A 22,760-nucleotide genomic window follows, 5' to 3' on the forward strand; every position below is an offset into this window, starting at 1 on the left:
GTCAAATGCAGTACTCAGGTGCAGAGAGAATGAAAGCTATTGAGAACACATGTGCTTTCCTCTCCCACATAACTTTGTTATGAGAAAGCAGGTGAATGAGAACGTTACTAACACACTTTCAACATCTTACATTTCATGTAGCATAGAAAGGCCGACTTAGGGTAACTGCACCAGGGCTTGTTCTGCTCAGTCCAGATTCTATGACAAAGTACATTCGGGCGCTCTTAGCAATCAAATGATGAATACAGGGATGCCTATATTATAAAATATATAATAGTAAATGTAAATATAATTATTGTATATAAAATATAATTATGCAAAATAAATGGAAAAAAATTCTTTCATTTAGAAAGCTATTCAGATTATTTTCAACATTAATAAGCAAATAACTTCTATATTTAGTTTTATGTTCCTGTGGCACTGATTTCTGATCAGAGTCTATTCTTAAAAAGTGAGGGCACATGAACTTGGTTTGCATGTGCACACGCATAAGCACACACTCATGCACACCAGCAAGGTCAGTATTGTTTTAACAATACCTCTGCAATACTCAAAACAAACATCAATTTATTTAAAAACAAAAAAACAAAACGAGAAAAGGTCCTAGCAACTGGAAAAAATATAGAAAAAATATTTTGAATAAGAAAAAAATCTATAAAGCTAAAAGAGAAAGGGCATAACCTTTAAAAATATGGAAATGGGACACATGCTCAGAAAAAAGGAGAAACAAATTAAAGCTTTAAGGCTTTTTGAACAAGCCCCGAAAAGAAAACTGATACATCCACAATGAAATTATATACTATAAAAAACAAAAAGGCAGGCATAATTTCCTGTTCAGATGAATTTCTGGATTAAAGTGTCCACAGCAGTTAGATTCAGGCCAACATTCTCAGCTTTGGTGAGAATAAACTTTGATTTTCATATGAACAGGAAGCTGAAGTATAATATTGTTACATACATTGTGCATATGCACCGAAACTCTTATTTTGCTTCAAAACAACATTATAAGGACATAAAGATTTAGTGCTTAGCTGCCACTCAGTGAGATAACACCACGATGGCAGAGCTGCCAGCATTCTCTGCTGTTGGTTCAGCTGTCTCACTAATGCTTTCAGAGGGAAAAACTGAAAGAAGAGTTTAATGTATGTAACAGTATTCTTTACAGTCAGTATACAGCCTACAGAAAGTTATCACTCAAAGACAATTCCACAAATTTTACTTACAAAGCTTCTTCCACAATTCTACATTTTAAAATAAACATATTTTGTAAGTGTCACAGTTATCAGCATTTTTCAATGTACTACTCTTAAGAAAATAATATAAACATTATAACAGTATCAATACTTAGGCATTTTGAATGAGTAAAATACAACATGTATACAATTTTCACTCATTTGTGCAAATGGTAATCTAACCAATTGGAGGATATATATTTTGAGAATTTTTATTAATGGTGCCGTAAGACATGAACTCATCACGGAGGCCTACCTTTTACACTAGTCGGCATTTATTATAGCTGGCCGGTGTTAGAGAAATAGTACATACCCCCAGAACAAGATTTTTCTCCTACTGAAGTCAAGTGGTACAGAGAAGCACAAGGCTGCAATGACTGTCTTCTCAGGACTATCTCAGAAGCTGAAACTTGTTGAGTAGAAATACTAATAACCCGGGAAACATTTAAGAACCACAATTCCATACTGATTTTTACATGATCAAATGCCAAGAGCTTGTTCATGTAAGTTGCAAATAATATGCTTCTGTATGTCCCTTCTAATAGTATAGATAATCTGGGGGGAAAAAACTCAGCCTTACATGTATCCTACAGTGGATACTGAAGGTGGTAGGGGGCATTACTAATCACAAGTGCATGTGTGTGAGATGCTGAAAACAGCAGCTACAAAAAGTTGTACAGGGCCTCCCTGGTGGCGCAGTGGTTGAGAGTCCGCCTGCCGATGCAGGGGACACGGGTTCGTGCCCTGTTCTGGGAAGATCCCACATGCCGCGGAGCAGCTGGGCCCATGAGCCATGGCCGCTGAGCCTGCGCGTCCGGAGCCTGTGCTCCGCAACGGGAGAGGCCACAACAGTGAGAGGCCCACGTACCACACACACAAAAAAAAGTTGTACAAATCTATACTGAGTACCTGTAATACTCATGACACTAGGACCTCAGCTATAAAAATCAACAAAACACAGTATCTACCCTAAAGGAGCTCAGAGTCCAAGTGAGAGATGGACAAAAAAAAAAAAATCATTGATTATAGAAAATATGAAAAAAGTGATTGACAAATGCATGGAGTATGACGAGAGTAAGAAGAAAGAAGCCTAATAACCTGGTCAGGAGATTGTCTGAAATGTAAAAGGCATTTGAACTGTCTTGAAGGACCAACAGGAGCTATCCAGATGACTGGGAACAGTTCAGGAAAAGGAATAGCATGAGAAAAGCATGTTCGACCTGGCTAGAACAAAGAGAGGACATGGAGTTACAGCCAGAAACAAGATGAGAAAGGCCACACAGACAGGGACTGAGCTTCGGGCAGTGATCTGCTGACCATGTGCAAGGCACCATTCTGTTAAGTATTGCAAACAAAAACACGTGAATCTCAATTGTTTTCTGCAGGCCACACTGGCCACCCTCAGTTCAGAGGTAAAGTCACCTTCAGTTCCTGAGTAAAATTTCAGCAGGCTCAACTTCCCTAAGGGAGGCCTATACCCACTTCCACCTACGAGTAAAGCCCTTGGACCTGTACTTAATTCATGATACAAAATATCTGCACAACAGGTGCTTTATGAAGAGTAACCAAAATCTGTACAAACAAATTCTCATCCAAAGCCCAGTGAGTAAAACACCACTTGTGGAGAATGATTTGAAGGACATGCAGTCTCTCCATACCTTTCGAGTTAAGAAAATGTTTTGAGCTCTTATGAGGCAGTTTTTACTGAACTACTCTTTCTCCTTCTGCCATTAGCCCACGTGGGCAAGCGCTCTGAGGCTATGTGTGGAACAATTAACATTAAAGGTGCTGTGAGGCTGCTGGGCATGACAGAGCACAATGTCCTCTGTGAGGAACCAAAGATCTTTCTCTCAAGTCCTTCAGAAACGGTCATGCTTTTTCCGAGCATGTGGTTTGCTTTAATCTTATGGCCCTTGTCAATGATACCATTCAGTTCCCTTATATAGAAGGTGCCAGAAAGCTCAGGGCCAATTTACAGACCTATATTTTAAAGGAATATAGAGCTTATAACATATGTCTTATGTATACAATAACCTTGTAACATATAACTTGTCTATTAAATTTATCCCTTTATTGTCCCTTTACCTTAATTTTTTTTTTCTTATGTCATGGTGCTGCTGTTATCGTAACATACATATTTATGTTTGCCACTTTAAATCTTTATTGGAACATAGCAGGGTATAAAATTACAGCAACCAAGCAGCTGATGGGTTCAAAAAAAAATTTTTTTTTTAACATCTTTATTTGAGTATAACTGTTTTACAATAGTGTGTTAGTTTCTCCTTTACAACAAAGTGAATCAGTTATACATATACATATGTTCCCATAACTCTTCCCTCTTGTGTCACCCTCCCTCCCACCCTCCCTATCCCACCCCTCTAGGTGGTCACAAAGCACAGAGGTGAACTCCCTGTGCTATGCTGCAGCTTCCCACTAGCTATCTAATTTACATTTGGTAGTGTGTATATGTTCCTGCCTGGTTCAAAAAATTTAAAGAGCATCTTTTATATTCCAGGTCTCTGCTGAAGGCTAGGATAAAAACTGTCAGTGGACCTGACTTGATGCTTATGGTCAGGAAACTGAGAGTTAATGGACAAAATGGATAATTAAACAAGTGATAATACCATAGGAAAAACATTTATATAGGGCAAATATAGTAGGAAAAGCATTCACATAGGGAACACAGAAGTCTAAGATAGCTGGGAAGGCTTCCCAAATGAACTATTATCTAAGCTGTGACCTCCAGGCTGAGTAGGACAAGTTCTGCTATAGTGGGGGAGGCTCAGAGTACAGCACACTCTGGGGAAGGAAAGCAGTTCAGTGTGTCTGGGACAAATGGTGTAACTAAGGAGACAGCGGATAGGCCAGAGAGGTAAGCAAAGACCAGGTCACAGAGGGCCTGGCAAATCATGTTAAAGAAGTAGATTTAACCCTGGAGCATTGTGAAACCCAGAAGGGTTTGCCAGGTGCTGACACAATCAGATTTGCACCATAACATTTATTGAGTGCTTGCTATTTTCCAGGCCCTGTGCTAAGTGCTTTCTGTGCCTGACTATACTGAATCCTCAGAAGAGTCCTATAAAATCATAGAAAGTAAGCACTATTATTACTCCTATTTTACAGAAGATGAAAATGAGGTTTAATGAGGGAAAGGAAACTAACCAGCCGCACTCCTAGTCCTAGAGAAGCCAGGATTCTAACCCAGGTCTTTTGACTCCGGGGCCTGAGTACCTAATTTAGTGTGCTGTCACGTTCATTTAGAAGGCTTGATTGAAAATGATGATAATGACTCTGTGGTGTGAGGAATATAGGAGGAAAAGCAATTTAGGGGGAATGACAAATTCAATTCTGAGCATATTGAAGTGCCTGCAGAACCTCCAAGTGGCAAAGATCACATATATGGCTCTGAAGTAAGAAAGGGCTTTTGGACCAAGGGTTTAGAATTAGGAGCCATGAGCACATGGATGGTCATTTGAGCCACCAACCTGAATGACACGTCCCAGGGAGAATGTGTGGAGTGAGAGAACAAAGGAGCCCGGGAGAGTCTTCAGAGGAACATAGGGAGGACTGAAGAACCTGCAAAAAAGTCTTGAGAAGTGGCCAGAGAAGTAGGAGAAAAAATGACAAGCCAAAGGGAGAGCATATTTCAAGAAGAATCAATAGTGCCAAATGTTGCTAAGAGGAAAATAAGATGGTTTAGGTGATATGGCTGTTGCTGTCCTTTTAGGAAGGTAAGAGGTAAAATATATTAAAATGGCTATTAATATAAGATCTGTGCTAAGTCCTATTAGAGAAGAAAAAGATATTCAGTCCAGATGTCTGCCAGCTGGGGGAAATGAGAATGGACTCTTAGAAGAAGATCATTAAAGGAAAAAATACCATTTGGAGATTAAAGAAAAGAGCAAAGCCTTGCAGGTTTTAGCCTGGACAGATATAACCGGAGGCAAAATTCAGAAAGCATAAGGCACAGTCAGGAATAGTCCATTAAGTCAAATAGGTTGTCTCATACTGCATTAGTGGTAAATTTTTAAAAGTAGATTGGAACCATATTATAAAGTCTTCACCAAGGAATATGGAAGTAATGCACATATTTAAATGTCTTTTCTCCCTGGAAAATGCCTAATTATTCTTTAATTCTCAGCTCATGTGCCACCTCTTCAGTGTCACTTTAAGTAAAAAAAGACTAGCCTTTATGTGCTTAAGTTACTTTCTATTCATATCTCTTATGATAATGCATTTTAATGTTTCCTAAACTTGATGATACTCAAGGGAACTGGGTGTGTCTTGGTAATGGCAATATCTCAGCAAGTCAAATAACATTTATGTGCCCGAGAAGCATTTTCTGAACAAATAAACATACACACGATTACATTAGAGTGGTACTTTATGAAGACTGACTGTTAGCTGTGTGCAATATGGATTAGCAAAGAAGAAACAAGAGGCACTCCAGTGAGAAAGCCAGGAAGCGTGAAAAGGAGAAGTAATGGGATCCCATCGAATGGGGCCATTGCGGAAATACAGGAAGTTTCTCTAAGAGATGCTTCCAAGGCAATATCATAGAATTTGGTGACCAAATGAAATGGGGGCAGGGCGTAAGACTAACTTTTTTTAAAACTTTAAAAAATATACCCTGGACTCAGTAATTAGATTTGGAAATATATCCTACAGAAATAATGAGAGATTTACACATACTTTGGCATTATTTATAAGAGCGGAAAACTGGAAACCATTTAAATTTTTAATAATAGAGGCCTAATTAAATAAATAGTGGCACCTCTATCTGATGAAGTACCATGCATACATGAACGTATCATAAAAAATTATGTAAGGATTGTGAAAAATGCACATTATAGTAAGTTGGGAAAAAATTTTTACAAAACAGAATTTGACCCAATTTTTAAAATAAAACATGTAAAAACACAAGACTCAAAAGGCACTGGATATTTGAGAAATGCTTGACAAGACTATGGGTGCCATTTCCTTCTTTGTAATTAATTTTCCAACTTTTTTTTAAAATAAAGAAATACTTTCTTTTTTTTAATAGGAAGTGAGCTAAGAGAAAATCAAGTCATCAGGCTAGTTTGAGAGTTGTTGGCCAAAAGAAAGAACCACAATTTGAAAGGACAGGTAGTTTGAGTTTTGTTTTAAGGATTAGAGAAATAAAGGAAGAACTGGTAAATATAGGAGCCAGGGAAAAAAAAAGAGAGGTGCTTACAAAAAGGAAATCCTTGATTTATTTTTCCATTTAAACAAAACACACAGTACAGCCAAGGATACCAGGGAGAGATATAGGTAAGAGAGGAAAAAAACCCTACAAAGATGGCATTTTTGTAGCATCTGGAATAGAAAAACTGCTACTTCTTACACAGCAGGAAGAACATGGGCTTTGGCATCAAAGAGACCTGAGTTTAGATCATGGTACCTCCACTCGGCAGCTGTGTGACCCTGGACAAGCTGTGAACTGAGCCAGTCTCCTCGGGTGTAGCACAGGGCAAACCACCACCTAGCACAGTTATGAGAACTAAGTGATCTGTAAGAAAGTAGCTAGTGGGGTAGCTGTGAGCCCAGGAACCACCACCAGACTTTGATTCAGCAGGTCTGAGCCTGGACCTGCGTATCTACATTTTTAAAAGCTCCCTGGGTAATTCCACTGCATGGGCAGCAACATGTGAACAGTTCAGTGCCTGGCACAAGGCAGGTACTTGATAAATGTTAGATGGCTGTTTTTATGGACAGGATATAGGGCTTCTATCATTTTTCATTAGGGCTGTCGTGACTTTCTTCACTGAACACAATGGCAAGATCTGTCCAAAGTGAACTGTTTGCTTGAGTGACCTGATCTAGAAATGGAAAAAATAAAAACATGACTCTTTGCGGGTAGGAATTAAGTTCTTCAACAATAATGGCGTCACACAACCTTCTTAAATATTGTCTGTTACTTTACAGCCAGGTCTTCAGCTCCGTCAGACTGGTTTTGCCCAGCTGAACAAACACTGTGTCCTTTCTTGTACTCTTCCTTTCCTGTTCTCAGCCATCCTTATTTCTCCTGCCTATCCAAATTACGTATAGTCTCTAAGGTCCAAGGGAAATTCAGCTTCTTGAAGAAGCCTTACCTGAGTATTTCAACACTACATGATCTCTCTTTACTGAACACACCTGTGATTGTGTGATGTAATTAAGCATAACATTTTACACTGTATACCACAAAACTTGGCATGTAATTATACTGTCATATTACTTCTTAGATATTTCCATGAGTACTATTCTTATCTATCCAGGAAGATGATAAACTTCTTGAAGGCAAGGTCATATTCCATGGAGTGTTTGACCCCTCACTCCCAACTACTTTAACCTAATTTCAAGTTAACTCAAATGTGCACACTTGTGCCGCCTAATGGTGAAGGTAATTATTGCATGGTTACAATTCAGTAACTGGCTTACAAAGCATGTAACAGAACCAAATAATGGTTGGACCAAATCACTACTTGTTTAAAATCAAAGAAGAATAAAGCTACTACTGTTAAAAATAATACAGCAGCAGAGATGATCATGACTCTAACTAAATTTTGGTGCATTAAGTTACAATTTTTAAATTGTGTGATAAATTTCTTAAAGCTGTATAACTAAAAATAAAAACCAAAACACTTTCTCATGTAAAACCTTCTTTTCTCTTAAGTTAGCAACTTCCTTTGGGTTTGGGTTAATCTTAGTACTGAAAAAGGTTATATAATCACATATTGAAATGTCCTGTGATTAGAGGTACATATGAAATAAATCTTCCATGACAGATACTGATCAGTGTAATATACATTGCTCTGGGAAGATGGTAGGACACTGTGCTTACCTTTTCAGACAAAAGAAAATATTAAACTCAACTAATACTGATTTGGTCTCTGCTATGGGCAGGACAATCCATATCCTTAAGAAGGTTATGATCTAGTAAAAGTATAAGAGCAAGTACAAAAATGAAGGAAATCAAGGAGCTCAGGGAAAACTTTTTTCCATTATTATTACAAGAGCAACACATCTGTATAATGTTATATAATGGGTGTTATATTTCAGGTTAAGTGTGTGTTTTCTAAATGTTCTTAATCTCGGTGAAATATGTTCTAAAGAGACGCTCAGAAACTACTTTCTTTGTTTTGCATTTTCTCCTATTCAGTGCTTCCTGTTAGGACTTCTTATCCTTAACTTCTTGATGTCTTGAATTTCTCACCTGCTTGAACTTGTGCTATTAATATCAGAAACAGTGAATTCAGTTACATGCATGAGTGAGCAGTAAAGATGTTACCTAATGATAATTGGGTTTTTTAAATTTAATTTTTATTTTATATTAGAGTTTAGTTGATTTACAATGTTTTGTTAGCATCAAGTGTAGAGCCAAGTGATTCAGTTATACATATATCCATTCTTTGGATATATATATCCAATGGATACATATATCCATTCTTTTTCAGGTTCTTTTCCCATATAGGTTGTTACACATTATTGAGTAGAGTTACCTATGCTATATAGTAGGTCCTTGTTAATTATCTATTTTATATATAGTAGTGTGTATGTGTTAATCCCAACCTCCTAATTTATCCCTCCCCCACCCCACTTTCCCCTTTGGTAACCATAAGTTTGTTTTTGAAATCTGTGAGTCGTCTTCTGTTTTGTAAATAAGTTAATTTGTATCAATTAAGTCCATCTGGTCTAATGTATCATTTAAGGCCAGTTTTCTTACTGATTTTCCGTCTGATCTATCCATTGATGTAAGTGGGGTGTTAAAGTCTCCCACTATTATTGTGTTACTGTTGATTTCTCCTTTTATGGCTGTTAGTATTTGCCTTACATACCGAGGTACTCCTATGTTGGGTGCATATATACTTATAATTGTTATATCTTCTTCTCGGATTGATCCCTTGTTCATTATGTAGTGTCCTTCCTTGTCTCATGTTAACAGTCTTTATTTTAAAGTCTATTTTATCTGATGTGAGTATTGCTACTCCAGCTTTCTTTTGATTTCCATTTGCATGGAATACCTTTTTCCATCCCCTCACTTTCAATCTGTATGTGTCCCTAGATCTAAAGTGGATCTCTTGTGGACAGCATATATATCGGTCTTGTTTTTGTATCCATTCAGCCAGACTATGTCTTTTGGTTGGAGGATTTAATCCATTTATATTTTAGGTAATTATCGATATGTATGTTCGTAATGCCATCTTGTTAATTGTTCTGGATTTCTTTTCTTTTTTTGGGGGGTGCTTTTTCTTCCCTCCCTCTTTTGTTCTCTTCTTTTGTGATTTTTTTTTTAACATCTTTATTTGAGTATAACTGTTTTACAATAGTGTGTTAGTTTCTCCTTTACAACAAAGTGAATCAGTTATACATATACATATGTTCCCATAACTCTTCCCTCTTTTGTCACCCTCCCTATCCCACCCCTCTAGGTGGTCACAAAGCACAGAGGTGAACTCCCTGTGCTATGCTGCAGCTTCCCACTAGCTATCTAATTTACATTTGGTAGTGTGTATATGTCCCTGCCACTCTCTGACATCGTCACCGCTTACCCTTCCCCCTCCCCATATCCTCAAGTCCATGCTCTAGTAGGTCTGTGTTTTACTCCCATCCTACCACTAATCTCTTCATGACATTTTTTTTTTTTAAGATTCCATATATATGTGTTAGCATACGGTATTTGTTTTTATCCTTCTGACTTACTTCACTCTGTATGACAGATTCCAGGTCTATCCACCTCATTACAAATAACTCAGTTTCATTTCTTTTTATGGCTGAGTAATATTCCATTGTATATATGTGCCACATCTTCCTTATCCATTCATCTGTTGATGGACACTTAGGTTGCTTCCATGTCCTGGCTATCGTAAATAGAGCTGCAATAAACATTTTGGTACATGACTCTTTTTGAATTATGGTTTTCTCAGGGTATATGCCCAGTAGTGGGATTGCTGGGTCATATGGTAGTTCTATTTGTAGTTTTTTAAGGAACCTCAGTACTGTTCTCCATAGTGGCTGTATCATTTTACATTCCCACCAACAGTGCAAGAGTGTTCCCTTTTCTCCACACCCTCTCCAGCACTTATTGTGTCTAGAGTTTTTGATGATGGCCAATCTGACCGGTGTGAGATGATATCTCATTGTAGTTTTGATTTGCATTTCTCTAATGATTAATGATGTTGAGCATTCTTTCATGTGTTTGTTGGCTATCTGTATATCTTCTTTGGAGAAATGTCTATTTAGTTCTTCTGCCCATTTTTGGATTGGGTTGTTTGCTTTTTTGTTATTGAGCTGCATGAGTTGCTTATAAATTTTGGAGATTAATCCTTTGTCAGTTGCTTCATTTGCAAATATTTTCTCCCATTCTGAGGGTTGTCTTTTGGTCTTGTTTATGGTATCCTTTGCTGTGCAAAAGCTTTTAAGTTTCATTAGATCTCATTTGTTTATTTTTGTTTTTATTTCCATTTCTCTAGGAGATGGGTCAAAAAGGATCTTGCTGTGATTGATGTCATAGAGTGTTCTGCCTATGTTTTCCTCTAAGAGTTTGATAGTGTCTGGCCTTACATGTAGGTCTTTAACCCATTTTGAGTTTATTTTTGTGTATGGTGTTAGGGAGTGTTCTAATTTCATACTTCTACAGGTAGCTGTCCAGTTTTCCCAGCACCACTTATTGAAGAGGCTGTCTTTTCTCCACTGTGTTTCCTTCCCTCCTTTATCAAAGATAAGGTGACCATATGTGTGTGGGTTTATCTCTGGGCTTTCTGTCCTGTTCCATTGATCTGTATTTCTGTTTTTGTGCCAGTACCATACTGTCTTGATTACTGTGGCCTTGTAGTATAGTCTGAAGTCAGGGAGCCTGATTCCTCCAGCTCCATTTTTCGTTCTCAAGATTGCTTTGGCTATTCGGGGTCTTTTGTGTTTCCATACAAATTGTGAAATTCTTTGTTCTAGTTCTGTAAAACATGCCAGTGGTAATTTGATAGGGATTGCATTGAATCTGTAGATTGCTTTGGGTTGTATAGTCATTTTCACTATGTTGATTCTTCCAATCCATGAACATGGTATATTTCTCCACCTATTTGTATCATCTTTAATTTCTTTCATCAGTGTCTTATAGTTTTCTGCATACAAGTCTTTTGTCTCCTTAGGTAGGTTTATTCCTAGATATTTTATTCTTTTTGTTGCAATGGTAAATGGGAGTGTTTTCTTAATTTCATTCTCAGATTTTTCATCATTAGCGTATAAGAATGCCAGAGATTTCTGTGCATTAATTTTGTATCCTGCTACTTTACCAAATTCATTGATTAGTTCTAGTAGTTTTCTGGTAGCATCCTTAGTATTCTCTATGTATAGAATCATGTCATCTGCAAACAGTGACAGCTTTACTTCTTCTTTACCTATTTGGATTCCTTTTATTTCTTTATTTTCTCTAATTGCTGTGGCTAGAACTTCCAAAACTAGGTTGAATAAGAGTGGTGTGAGTGGGCAACCTTGTCTTGTTCCTGATCTTAGTGGAAATGGTTTCAGTTTTTCACCATTGAGAACAATGCTGGCTGTGGGTTTGTCATATATTGCCTTTATTATATTGAGGAAAGTTCCCTCTATGCCTACTTTCTACAGGATTTTTATCATAAATGGATGTTGAATTTTGTCAAAAGCTTTCTCTGCATCTATTGAGATGATCATATGGTTTTTCTCCTTCAGTTTGTTGATATGGTGTATCACGTTGATTGATTTGCGTATATTGAAGAATCCTTGCATTCCTGGAATAAACCCCACTTGATCATGGTGTATGATCCTTTTAATGTGCTGTTGGATTCTGTTTGCTAGTATTTTGTTGAGGATTTTTGCATCTGTGTTCATCAGTAATATTGGCCTATAGTTTTCTTTCTTTGTGACGTCTTTGTCTGGTTTTGGTATCAGGGTGATGGTGGCCTCATAGAATGAGTTTGGGAGTGTTCCTCCCTCTGCTATCTTTTGGAAGAGTTTGAGAAGGACAGGTATTAGCTCTTCTCTAAATGTTTGATAGAATTCGCCTGTGAAGCCATCTGGTCCTAGGCTTTTGTTTGTTGGAAGATTTTGAATCACAGTTTCAATTTCAGTGCTTGTGATTGGTCTGTTCATATTTTCTATTTCTTCCTGGTTCAGTCTTGGCAGTTTGTGCATTTCTAAGAATTTGTCAATTTCTTCCAGGTTGTCCATTTTATTGGCATAGAGTTGCTTGTACTAATCTCTAATAATCTTTTGTATTTCTGCAGAGTCAGTTGTTACATCTCCTTTTTCATTTCTAATTCTATTGATTTGAGTCTTCTCCCTTTTTTCTTGATGAGTCTGGCTAATGGTTTATCAATTTTATTTATCTTCTCAAAGAACCAGCTTTTACTTTTATTGATCTTTGCTATTGTTTCCTTCATTTCTTTTTCATTTATTTCTGATCTGATCTTTATGATTTCTTTCCTTCTGCTAAATTTGGGGTTTTTTTTGTTCTTCCTTCTCTAATTGCTTTAGGTGCAAAGTTAAGTTGTTTATTCGAGATGCTTCCTGTTTCTTAAGGTATGACTGTATTGCTATAAACTTCCCTCTTAGAACTGCTTTTGCTGTATCCCATAGGTTTTGGGTCGTCGTGTCTCCATTGTCATTTGTTTCTAAGTACTTTTTGATTTCCTCTTTGATTTCTTCAGTGATCACTTCGTTATTAAGTAGTGTATTGTGTAGCCTCCATGTGTTTGTATTTTTTACAGATCTTTTCCTGTAATTGATATCTAGTCTCATAGTGTTGTGGTCAGAAAAGATACTTGATACGATTTCAATTTTCTTAAAATTGCCAAGGCTAGATTTGTGACCCAAGATATGATCTATCCTGGAGAATGTTCCATGGGCACTTGAGAAAAATGTGTATTCTGTTGTTTTTGGATGGAATGTCCTATAAACATCAAGTAAATCCATCTTGTTTAATGTATCATTTAAAGCTTGTGTTTCCTTATTTATTTTCATTTTGGATGATCTGTCCATTGGTGACAGTGGGGTGTTAAAGTCCCCTACTATGATTGTGTTACTGTCGATTTCCCCTTTTATGGCTGTTTGTATTTGCCTTATGTATTGAGGTGCACCTATGTTGGGTGCATAAAATATTTACAATTGTTATATCTTCTTCATGGATCGATCCCTTGATCATTATGTAGTGTCCTTCTTTGTCTCTTGTAATAGTTTTTATTTTAAAGTCTATTTTGTCTGATATGAGAATTGCTACTCCAGCTTTCTTCTGATTTCCATTTGCATGGAATATCTTTTTCCATCCCCTCACTTTCAGCCTGTAAGTGTCCCTAGGTCTGAAGTGGGTCTCTTGTAGACAGCATATATATGGGTCCTGTTTTTGTATCCATTCAGCCAGTCTGTGTGTTTTGGTGGGAGCATTTAATCCATTTACATTTAAGGTAATTATTGATATGTGCGTTCCTATTACCATTTACTTAATTGTTTTGGGTTGTTCTTGTAGGTCTTTTCCTTCTCTTATGTTTCTTGCTTAGAGAAGTTCCTTTAGCATTTGTTGTAAAGCTGGTTTGGTGGTGCTGAACTCTCTCAGCTTTTCCTTGTCTGTAAAGGTTTTAATTTCTCCATCAAATCTGAATGAGATCCTTGCTCAGTAGAGTAATCTTGGTTGTAGGTTTTTTTCCTTCATCACTTTAAATATATCCTGCCACTCCATTCTGGCTTGTAGAGTTTCTGCTGAAAGATCAGATGTTAGCCTTATGGGGATTCCCTTGTGTGTTATTTGTTGTTTTTCCCTTGCTGCTTTTAGTATGTTTTCTTTGTATTTAATTTTTGACAGTTTGATTATTATGTGTCTTGGCGTGTTTATCCTTGGGTTTATCCTGTATGGGACTCTCTGTGCTTCCTGGACTTGGTTGACTATTTCCTTTCCTATATTAGGGAAGTTTTCAACTATAATCTCTTCAAATATTTTCTCAGTCCCTTTCTTTTTCTCTTCTTCTTCTGGGACCCCTATGATTCGAATGTTGGTGCGTTTAATGTTGTCCCAGAGATCTCTGAGACTGTCCTCAGTTCTTTTCATTCTTTTTTCTTTATTCTGCTCTGCAGTAGTTATTTCCACTATTTTATCTTCCAGGTCACGTATCCGTCCTTCTGCCTCAGTTATTCTGCTACTGATCCCGTCTAGAGTATTTTTCATTTCATTTACTGTGTTGCTCATTGTTACTTGCTTCCTCTTTATTTCTTCTAGGTCCTTGTTAACTGTTTCTTGCAATTTGTCTATTCTATTTCCAAGATTTTGCATCATCTTCACCATCATTATTCTAAATTCTCTTTCAGGTAGATTGGCTATTACCTCTTTATTTGTTAGGTCTGGTGTGTTTTTATCTTGTTCCTTCATCTGCTGTGTGTTTTTCTGTCTTCTCATTTTGCTTATCTTACTGTGTTTGGGGTCTCCCTTTTGCAGGCTGCAGGTTCGTATTTCTATCTATTTTTGGTGGCTGTCCCCAGTGGCTGAGGTTGGTTCAGTGGATTGAGCTGGTTGGGGGGACCAGTGCCCCTGTTCTGGTGGATGAGGCTGGATCCCGTCTCCCTGGTGGGCAGGTCCACGTCTGGGGGCATGTATGGGGATGTCGGTAGCCTTACTGTGATTCTAGGCAGCCTGTCTGCTAATGGATGGGGCTGTAGACCTGTCTCGCTCTTTGTTGGGTATAGGGTGTCCAGCACTGTTCGTTGCTGGTCCTTGAGTGAATCTGGGTCTTGGTGTTGAGATGGAGATCTCTGGGAGATTTTCGCCGTTTGATATTATGTGGAGCTGAGAGGTCTCTTGTGGACCAGTGTCCTGAGGTTAGTTCTCCCACCTCAGAGACACAGCCTTGACACCTGGCTGGAGTGCCAAGAGCCTTTAATCCACACGGCTTTTGGGAGGTCTGAGGTCTTCTGCCAGCGTTCGGTGGGTGTTCTATAGGAGAAGTTCCACGTGTAGATGTATTTCTGATGTCTCTGTGAGGAGGAAGGTGATCCCCGCGTCTTACTCTTCCGCCATCTTCTCGCTCCCCCCCTTCTTTTGTGATTTGATGACTATCTTTAGTGTTGTCTTTGGGTGCTTTTTCTTTTTTGTGTGTGTATCTATTATAGATTTTTGGTTTGTGGCTCCCATGAGGTTTTGATATAGCAGTCTATATATATATATACATATATATATACACACACACACACGTATATGTAAATACATACACACACACACACACACACACACACATATATGTGTATATACACACGATTATTTTAAGCTACTGGTCTCTTAATTTCAAATGCATTTCCAACATCCTGCACTTATACTCTCCTTTTCTCACAGTTGCTGGTTTTGATATCATATTTGTGTGTGGCTGATTTCCTACCTTTACTATATGTTTGCCTTTACCAGTGAGCTTTCTCATTTGTAATTTTGTTTGTAGTTGTGGCCTTTTCTTTTCTGGCTAGAGAGGTTCCTTTAGCATTTGTTGCAAAGGTGGTCTGGTGTTGCTGAATTCTCTTAGTTTTTGCTTGTCTGTAAAGTTTTTGATTTCTCTGTCAAATCTGAATGACAGCCTTGCTGAGTGGCGTATTCTTGGTTGTAGGTTCTTCCCTTTCATCACTTAAAATATTGTTTATCATACCACTCCCTTCTGGCCTGCAGAGTTTCTGCTAAAAAATCAGTTGATAACCTTATGGCAGTTCGCTTGTATGGTATTTATTGCTTTTCTCGTTGCTTTCAATGTTTTTTTCTTTGTCTTTCATTTTTGTCAGTTTGATTACTATGAGTCTTGGCATGTTCCTCCTTGGGTTTATGCTGTATGGGCTCTCTGCGCTTCCTGGACTCAGGTGACTGTTTCCTTTCCCAAGTTAGGGAAGTTTTCAGCTATTATCTCTTCAAATATTTTCTCAGGCCCTTTCTCTCTCTCTTCTCCTTCTGGGACCCCTATAATGTGAATGTTGATGTGTTTAATGTTGTCCCAGAGGTCTCTTGAGACTGTCCTCATTTCTTTTCATTCTTTTTCCTTTATTCTGTTCCATAGCAGTGGTTTCCACCAATCTGTCCTCCAGTTCACTTATTCATTCTTCTGCCTCATTTATTCTGCTATTGATTCCATCTAGTGTATTTTTCATTTCAGTTATTATATTATTAATCTGTTTGTTCTATAAAGCTTCTAGCTCTTTATTAAACATTTTTGTATCCTCTGTGTGCTATGCCTCCATTGTTTTTTCTGAGATCTCAGATCCTCTTTACTATCATTACACTGAATTCTTTGTCAGGTAGATTGCCTATCTCCACTTCACTTGGTTGTTCTTCTGGGGTTTTTATCTTAGTCCTTCGTCTGGCACATGTTTCTCTGCCGCCTCATTTTGTCTAACTTTTCTGTGTTTGTGGTCTCCACTCCTCAGGCTGCAGGACTGTAATTCTTCTTGGTTCTGGTTTCTGCCCCTGGTGAGTGAGGTTAGTCCAGGGGCTTGTGCATGCTTTCCTGGTGTGTAGAGCTGGGTCTTGTCCCTCTGGAGGGCAGGGCCGTGTCAAGGGGTATGTTTACAGGTGGCTGTTGGCTCCGGACAACTTTAGGCAGCCTGTCTCCTGATGGGTGGGGCTCACCCTGTTGGTTGTTTGGCCTGTGGCATCCAATCACTGGAGCTTGCAGGCTGTTGGGTGGGGCCAGGTCTCAGTGCCAAAATGGCAACCTCCAGGAGAACTCATGGATACTGATGAGTATTCCCTGGGGCATCCACCATCAGTGTCCTTGCCCACAGTGAGCCACAGCCAACCCCCCCGTCTCCCCAGGAGACCCTCGAAGACCCACAGGTAGGTCTGGCCCAGGCTCTTATGGAGTCACCGCTTTGCCCTGGTCCCTGTGCACGTGAAACCTTGTATGTGCCCTCAAGGAGTGGAGTCTCTGTTTCCCGCAGTCCTGTGGAGCTCCTGCACTCAAGCCCTGCAGGCTTTCAAAGCCAAATGCTCTGGGGCCTCCTCCTCCTGATGCCATACCCCAGGCTGGGGAGTCTGACATAGGGCTCCCAACTCTCACTCCTGTGGGAGAACCTCTGTGACATAATTGTTTTCCAGCTTGTGGGTCACCCACCTGGTGGGTAATGGGATTTCATTATATCATGAAAGCACCCCTCCTACCATCTTGTTGTGGCTTCTTCTTTGTCTTTGGGTGTAGAATATCTTTTTTGGTAGGTCTGAGTCTTTTTTGTTGATGGCTGTTCAGCAGTAAGTTATGATTTTGGTGTTTTAGTGAGAGGAGGTGAGCTCAAGTCCTTCTACTCTGCCATCTTGTCCTCATACATTTCCTCGGTAATTGGTTTTAATATGTGGTCTCCAGGCTTCCATTGGAATATTTATTTATAATGGCCATTTGTTTTAAGAGCAAGCTTCTTTTTCACTTAATTGATAAACAAAAGCAGACCCCAGAAAAGATCAGGAAGTTGTGCTGGGCCCTTTCTGAGTCTTAGATTTCTTTCCTAAAATGATACTCTGACTAGATGACTGTGCCTGCTCTCCCTGTCATCTCAGGCAGCATCATAACCACTTCTCTTGTGACTCCCATCACTCCATGATCTGGCCATTTAGCCTCTTCTTTCTTTTAAAATATTTTCCTTGAAGAAAACCATCCAGCTCACTATTATTACAAAGGTGCTTTAACTAAAATGACACTATAGATATATGAGGCATCATATTACAGTAGAAAGAACACCGGCTATTCAGTCAGACAAACCATGTTCCAGTAACTTTGAGATGATTCTTCAATTTCTGCTTCAGTTTTGCTCTACAAGTTAAATACTGGTAACTACCAGGACAGTTGTTGTGAGGGTTGACTGACCTTACACATACAGAACACTTAGCATAATGCCTGGTACTTAGTAAATGCTCAGTAAACGTTAGCTGCTGTTACTATTATAATTATTGCCATCATACTTCTTGTTTCTATTATTATCATAGTGTATAGGACCCATTCTACTTTTCTAACTGAAGTAAATGGAATCATCTAACTTTTCTTAGCTGAAGCAAATGGAGTCATCTGTGTTTCTTTCTTTACTGATACAGAGAAGGGGGAAAAATCAGTTGCCACTTCTGGCAGGAAAAATGACATACTGTGGTTGTTGACTAGTACTCTGAGTGATGACTAAGTAATACATGTTCCCCAAAGTTATAAATCAGTTTGCTACTAAAATATTTTCCAGATTTCAGAACAGAGAGCTCTGTAGTTATATCCTCATCCACTATAAAATAATCTCTCAACTATCCTGCCTGCAATTAAAAATATCTTTATTAGCAAAAGATGTGTTCCAACAGCATGTTCCATGATGTCAGAAATACTTTTAAAGTAATCATTAAATACTATAAAATATCAGATTGTTAGAAAATAAAAAACATATTGTTGAGTGAGAAGGGAGAGTCTAAACTGAATGCCACAGTAAGTGGTACCACGTTTGGGGGAAGGAAAACAAAAAACCAAAAAGCAGCAGCATCCCTGTATTAATGTCTTGGTAACCCCCTGTCCTATTCCATAGGCATAAGGAACTGTGTTCTCCATGAGCCTCTGTGGGCAGATGGACACTCACTATTCATACACAATATGACCATAAAGCCCATGTCTCCATTTCATGTCAGTTATAACCACCGAATTCCAAAAGCAAGCCAAAATAACAGGGACAATATTTTTAGTTTACTATGTGAACTAATAGTAATGTGATTTTGGATTGACCATGCATTTCTTTTATATCATGAGTACTTAGTTGTAAAGATGCTTTGTTTTGGCAGGGTTCACTAAATGAGGTTATACTTTACATCTTAAAGTACATTAAACCCTAAGGGAACAATAGTGATGCCAATTAGGGTAAGAAGTAAGAACTTTATACCTTTTCTTATATAATGTTTCAAGGCCTTTCATGTTAGGCACAAGCAGTTTTATGACAACATAACAATTATCAAATGAAGGTGATAATTTGTCACAGATGTCACCTTTATACAATATGTCTTGCTAGAAATCAGAGTGGAGAGCAGAAACACGCAAACAAGATTTTTCTTCTGCTAGGTGACTCTGGGCTTTGACTTGTTCTTGTAAAATTAATAACACTTCAGCATGTTTCTGAATAGTTCCTTTTTCATATATATCCATATGTCTGTTATCCATTTGTATATACATGTGTGTAAGAATATATAAATATTTACATATGCAGCTATAACAAAATGTCCAATTGGGTTTTTTTTTAATAAAAATATCAAAATGTAAACATTTAAATGGGTGTGACATGGTCAGTGCAATCACCTTGGCTCCAGATGCCCTTCAACCGACATGGCTCTAGAGGACATGGGGGTGGAGAGGGGGTAGTGTGAGCCACAAAGTAGGAAGCAGAAGAATGAGGTTCCATCTGTAAGCTATGGAAATTTACGAACAACCCTAGATGCCACTTCTATTTAACAACAAAATAGAGGTAGCAGTACTTGCCTTCCTACCAACTGGAATCATTCGTTGCAGTGAGTGGAATAATGAATGTAAAAATATTTTTTAAGCTATAAATAACTATAAGTGATAAGATACTTTGAAGACAGTTTTGCTGCTTTGAGAAGCATTCAAATATGGAACGATAGTCTAACTGTATGTATTATTTTCTGTCTATTCCAAAAAAGGAGAAAAAATGTTTTGTTTTTGACAAAGATTCTTTTCTATTTCTAAAGAATACATAATAAAACATTTTAGTGCATGGGGTCAAGTTAGCATAAAAATACATTATCTCATTTCTTGAGATAAAGTATGAAAAAGTGCTTTGTAAATTCGACAGTTATATGTGAAGTTTAGCAATTTCTGCCACTTATATAAAAAAGTACACTTTGAGATGGGTGCTTACCTTCTCTTAGACGGTCTACTACAAAAGTAAAGCCTGTAGTTCTTGGATGTAAGACATATTCATATTTCTGAAGTCCATTCTTTTCAGCAAATTCATTACTTCGAGCCGTGCTATTTTCTAAACAAAACAATAGGCCATTAGAAGCCATAAAATAAAGGAAGATAAGTGAGGTAAGGAAATGGTGCAGAATTTCTTTGATAAAAATGGCGGTTAATGTTTCTGTAATTAATATAACATACTGAATCAAATGATAAGATAGAAATACTTTAGTAAATCCCTAACAAATATCCCAGACTTACCTACTTATTGGAATTTCAGAAATTTTATAATAAGGTATTAATAGATGTTTTATAACAGTTTATAAATTCATATTCAAATCCTTAAAATTCTTTAAGAGATTTCATAAAATAGTCAATATACAATGAAAACTGAAATACAAATAAAATACTAATAACTAAAATTTTCATAAAATAGTCGTTACATAATAAAAATTGAAATAGTAAAATATAAAGATGAAATAAAGTAAAACTAAAATAGTAATAAAACATAAGGATCTAGACATCCAGAAGAAATAACTAACAATCTGCCAAATACATCGGATCAACATTTTTTTAACCCAATAATTTAGGGCTTCAGTGCAAAGTGAAATATCTGCCTTGGTCAGCCACAGAGCACACTAATATTACTAACCAACACCACTCCACGACAGAATGGGCACATGATTAGCACACCACGTACAAACATCTGAACATGGTTTGGCTGAATATAGTTACTGAGTCAAGTATATGTTCCAATTGTTGGCAAAAACTTCTTTTTCCATTCCATGAGGTAACTTTATAAGTTCTAAGAAGAACCAAACCCATTATTCAGCAATTATATTTGGAAAAAGTAAAGTGTTCAGAAAATTGGCCTTAGCTGCTGGGGGAGATCATGAAATACCTTCTGATGACAGCAGACGTTAGAACCTGCAATCCTCAGTGGCATCCTGAAATTTATAGACCATTCCAAGTCACCAGGGAAAACCCTATATGTAAAAATACTACTTTCCAAGGAGTAAATTTAAGACCACAGAATCCTCAAAAATCTCAAAAAACTATAGATGGAGTCCACGACACTAAATTATTCAAAGAACACTTCTATAAATTGAGTCAAAAAATTAAACAGATCTCCAGCAAGTCAAAAGTAAAAGCTCTAAGCAAGAAAAGTAATAAGCTCCTCTCACATTCATTCGAGGGGAATCTTCTGGGCATGGGACTACAGAACAGTATTTTACAGACAACTAGCAGGACCTTACATGGGATGGGGAATCCCAGAGACACCACAAAGAAGAGTAGTTAACCACTCTCCAGTTTGCTCTTCCTGCTGGTCACAGACTTGGGGGATCTGAAGACAAAACTGAACGCTGCTGTAGAATGTGAATACAGGTGGAAGTAGTTCTAAAAGGCACAACAGGCACAATGTGGGAAGTAAGAAATAATCACAGATCAGAGATGCAGATTTTCCCCTCCATCCCCACTTTATCTACCCAGCCCCAGACTGTGATTATTAGGACTGACAGACTAGCATCCCACTTTCTCACCACAACCTCCCATCTCGTTAGCCTGGCTCCCTGTAACACTCCAATGCCAGCACGCCTACCGCTCTCGTGAGACTACTGGCTGCTCGATGTTCTCAAACCAGCCAGGCATATTCCCACCTTCCCTGTACTCAGAATGCCTTCCACCCAGACATCTGCATGATTTTCTGCTTTGTTCATTTAGTCTCTCCTTAAATAAGAACTTAAGGGGCCTCCTCAAACCACCTTATATAAAACAGCACCCTATGTCCCCATCTTTTATTACTTTCTCTCCCTCTCTCTCCTTATCTTGCTTTTCTTTACAGCATTTATGAATACCAGACATATTTTTATTATTAGTTTTTAATCTGTTTTTCCTCATTAGAAAGTAAGCTTCATGAAAAGTCTCATGAAGAGACTTTTTTGTAGGTAAAGCTTCAGGCACTCATATATCTATTAAATGAATAAGTTTTACCTACAAGCGTGTTTAATTGCATGTAATATTATATAATTGTTAAAACCTAGAAAAGCTTTCCTTTCTAAACCAGTAAAACAAAATCATAATATACTAACTGTGATGGTTAATTTTATGTGTCAAACTGACTAGGCCAAAGTACCCAGATATTGGTGAAACATTATTCTAGATGTTTCTGTGAAGGTGTTTTTTGATGAGATTAATATTTAGATCAGTGGACTTTGAGTAAAGCAGACTATCCTGTATAATGTGGGTGGGCCTCATCCAATCAGCTGAAGGTCTTAAGAGAAAAAGACTAATCTCCTCAAGCAAAAAAGAATTCTGCCAGCAGACGGCCTCTGGACTCAAACTGCAACTCTTCCCTGGGGTCACAGCCTGTTGACATACCCTGTATATTTCTAACTTGCCACCCTCCAGAATCATGTAAGCCAATTCCTTAAAATAAATTTGCCACCCCCCACCCGTTCTCTCTTTTTCTCTCCCTCTCTCTCTACACACACACACACACACACACACACACACACACACACGTGCACACACACACGGTTCTGTTTTTCTGGACAACCTTGACTAATGATGTGAGAGAATACAATATTAAGTACAAAGAAAAGTATAATTCTGGTTT

At 37.9% G+C, this 22,760-nt stretch overlaps 1 protein-coding gene across 10 annotated transcripts in view; it reads right to left on the reverse strand.

Annotated features, from left to right (window-relative positions):
- LCLAT1 (lysocardiolipin acyltransferase 1) overlaps window positions 1-22,760 on the reverse strand; it is a 201,947-nt gene that overhangs the window by 68,628 nt on the left and 110,559 nt on the right. For all 10 annotated transcript variants that reach the window (XR_010835591.1, XM_067007872.1, XM_067007870.1 and 7 more), the window contains one exon: window positions 20,106-20,222. Coding sequence is in view for 9 of the 10 variants with exons in the window: in XM_067007872.1 (XP_066863973.1) it covers window positions 20,106-20,222 (117 nt within the window). In the remaining variant the exon portion in view is untranslated. The remainder of the gene's footprint in view (window positions 1-20,105; window positions 20,223-22,760) is intronic.

Source organism: Kogia breviceps, chromosome 11 (assembly GCF_026419965.1).
Source record: "Kogia breviceps isolate mKogBre1 chromosome 11, mKogBre1 haplotype 1, whole genome shotgun sequence".
Lineage (NCBI taxonomy): Eukaryota > Metazoa > Chordata > Mammalia > Artiodactyla > Physeteridae > Kogia > Kogia breviceps.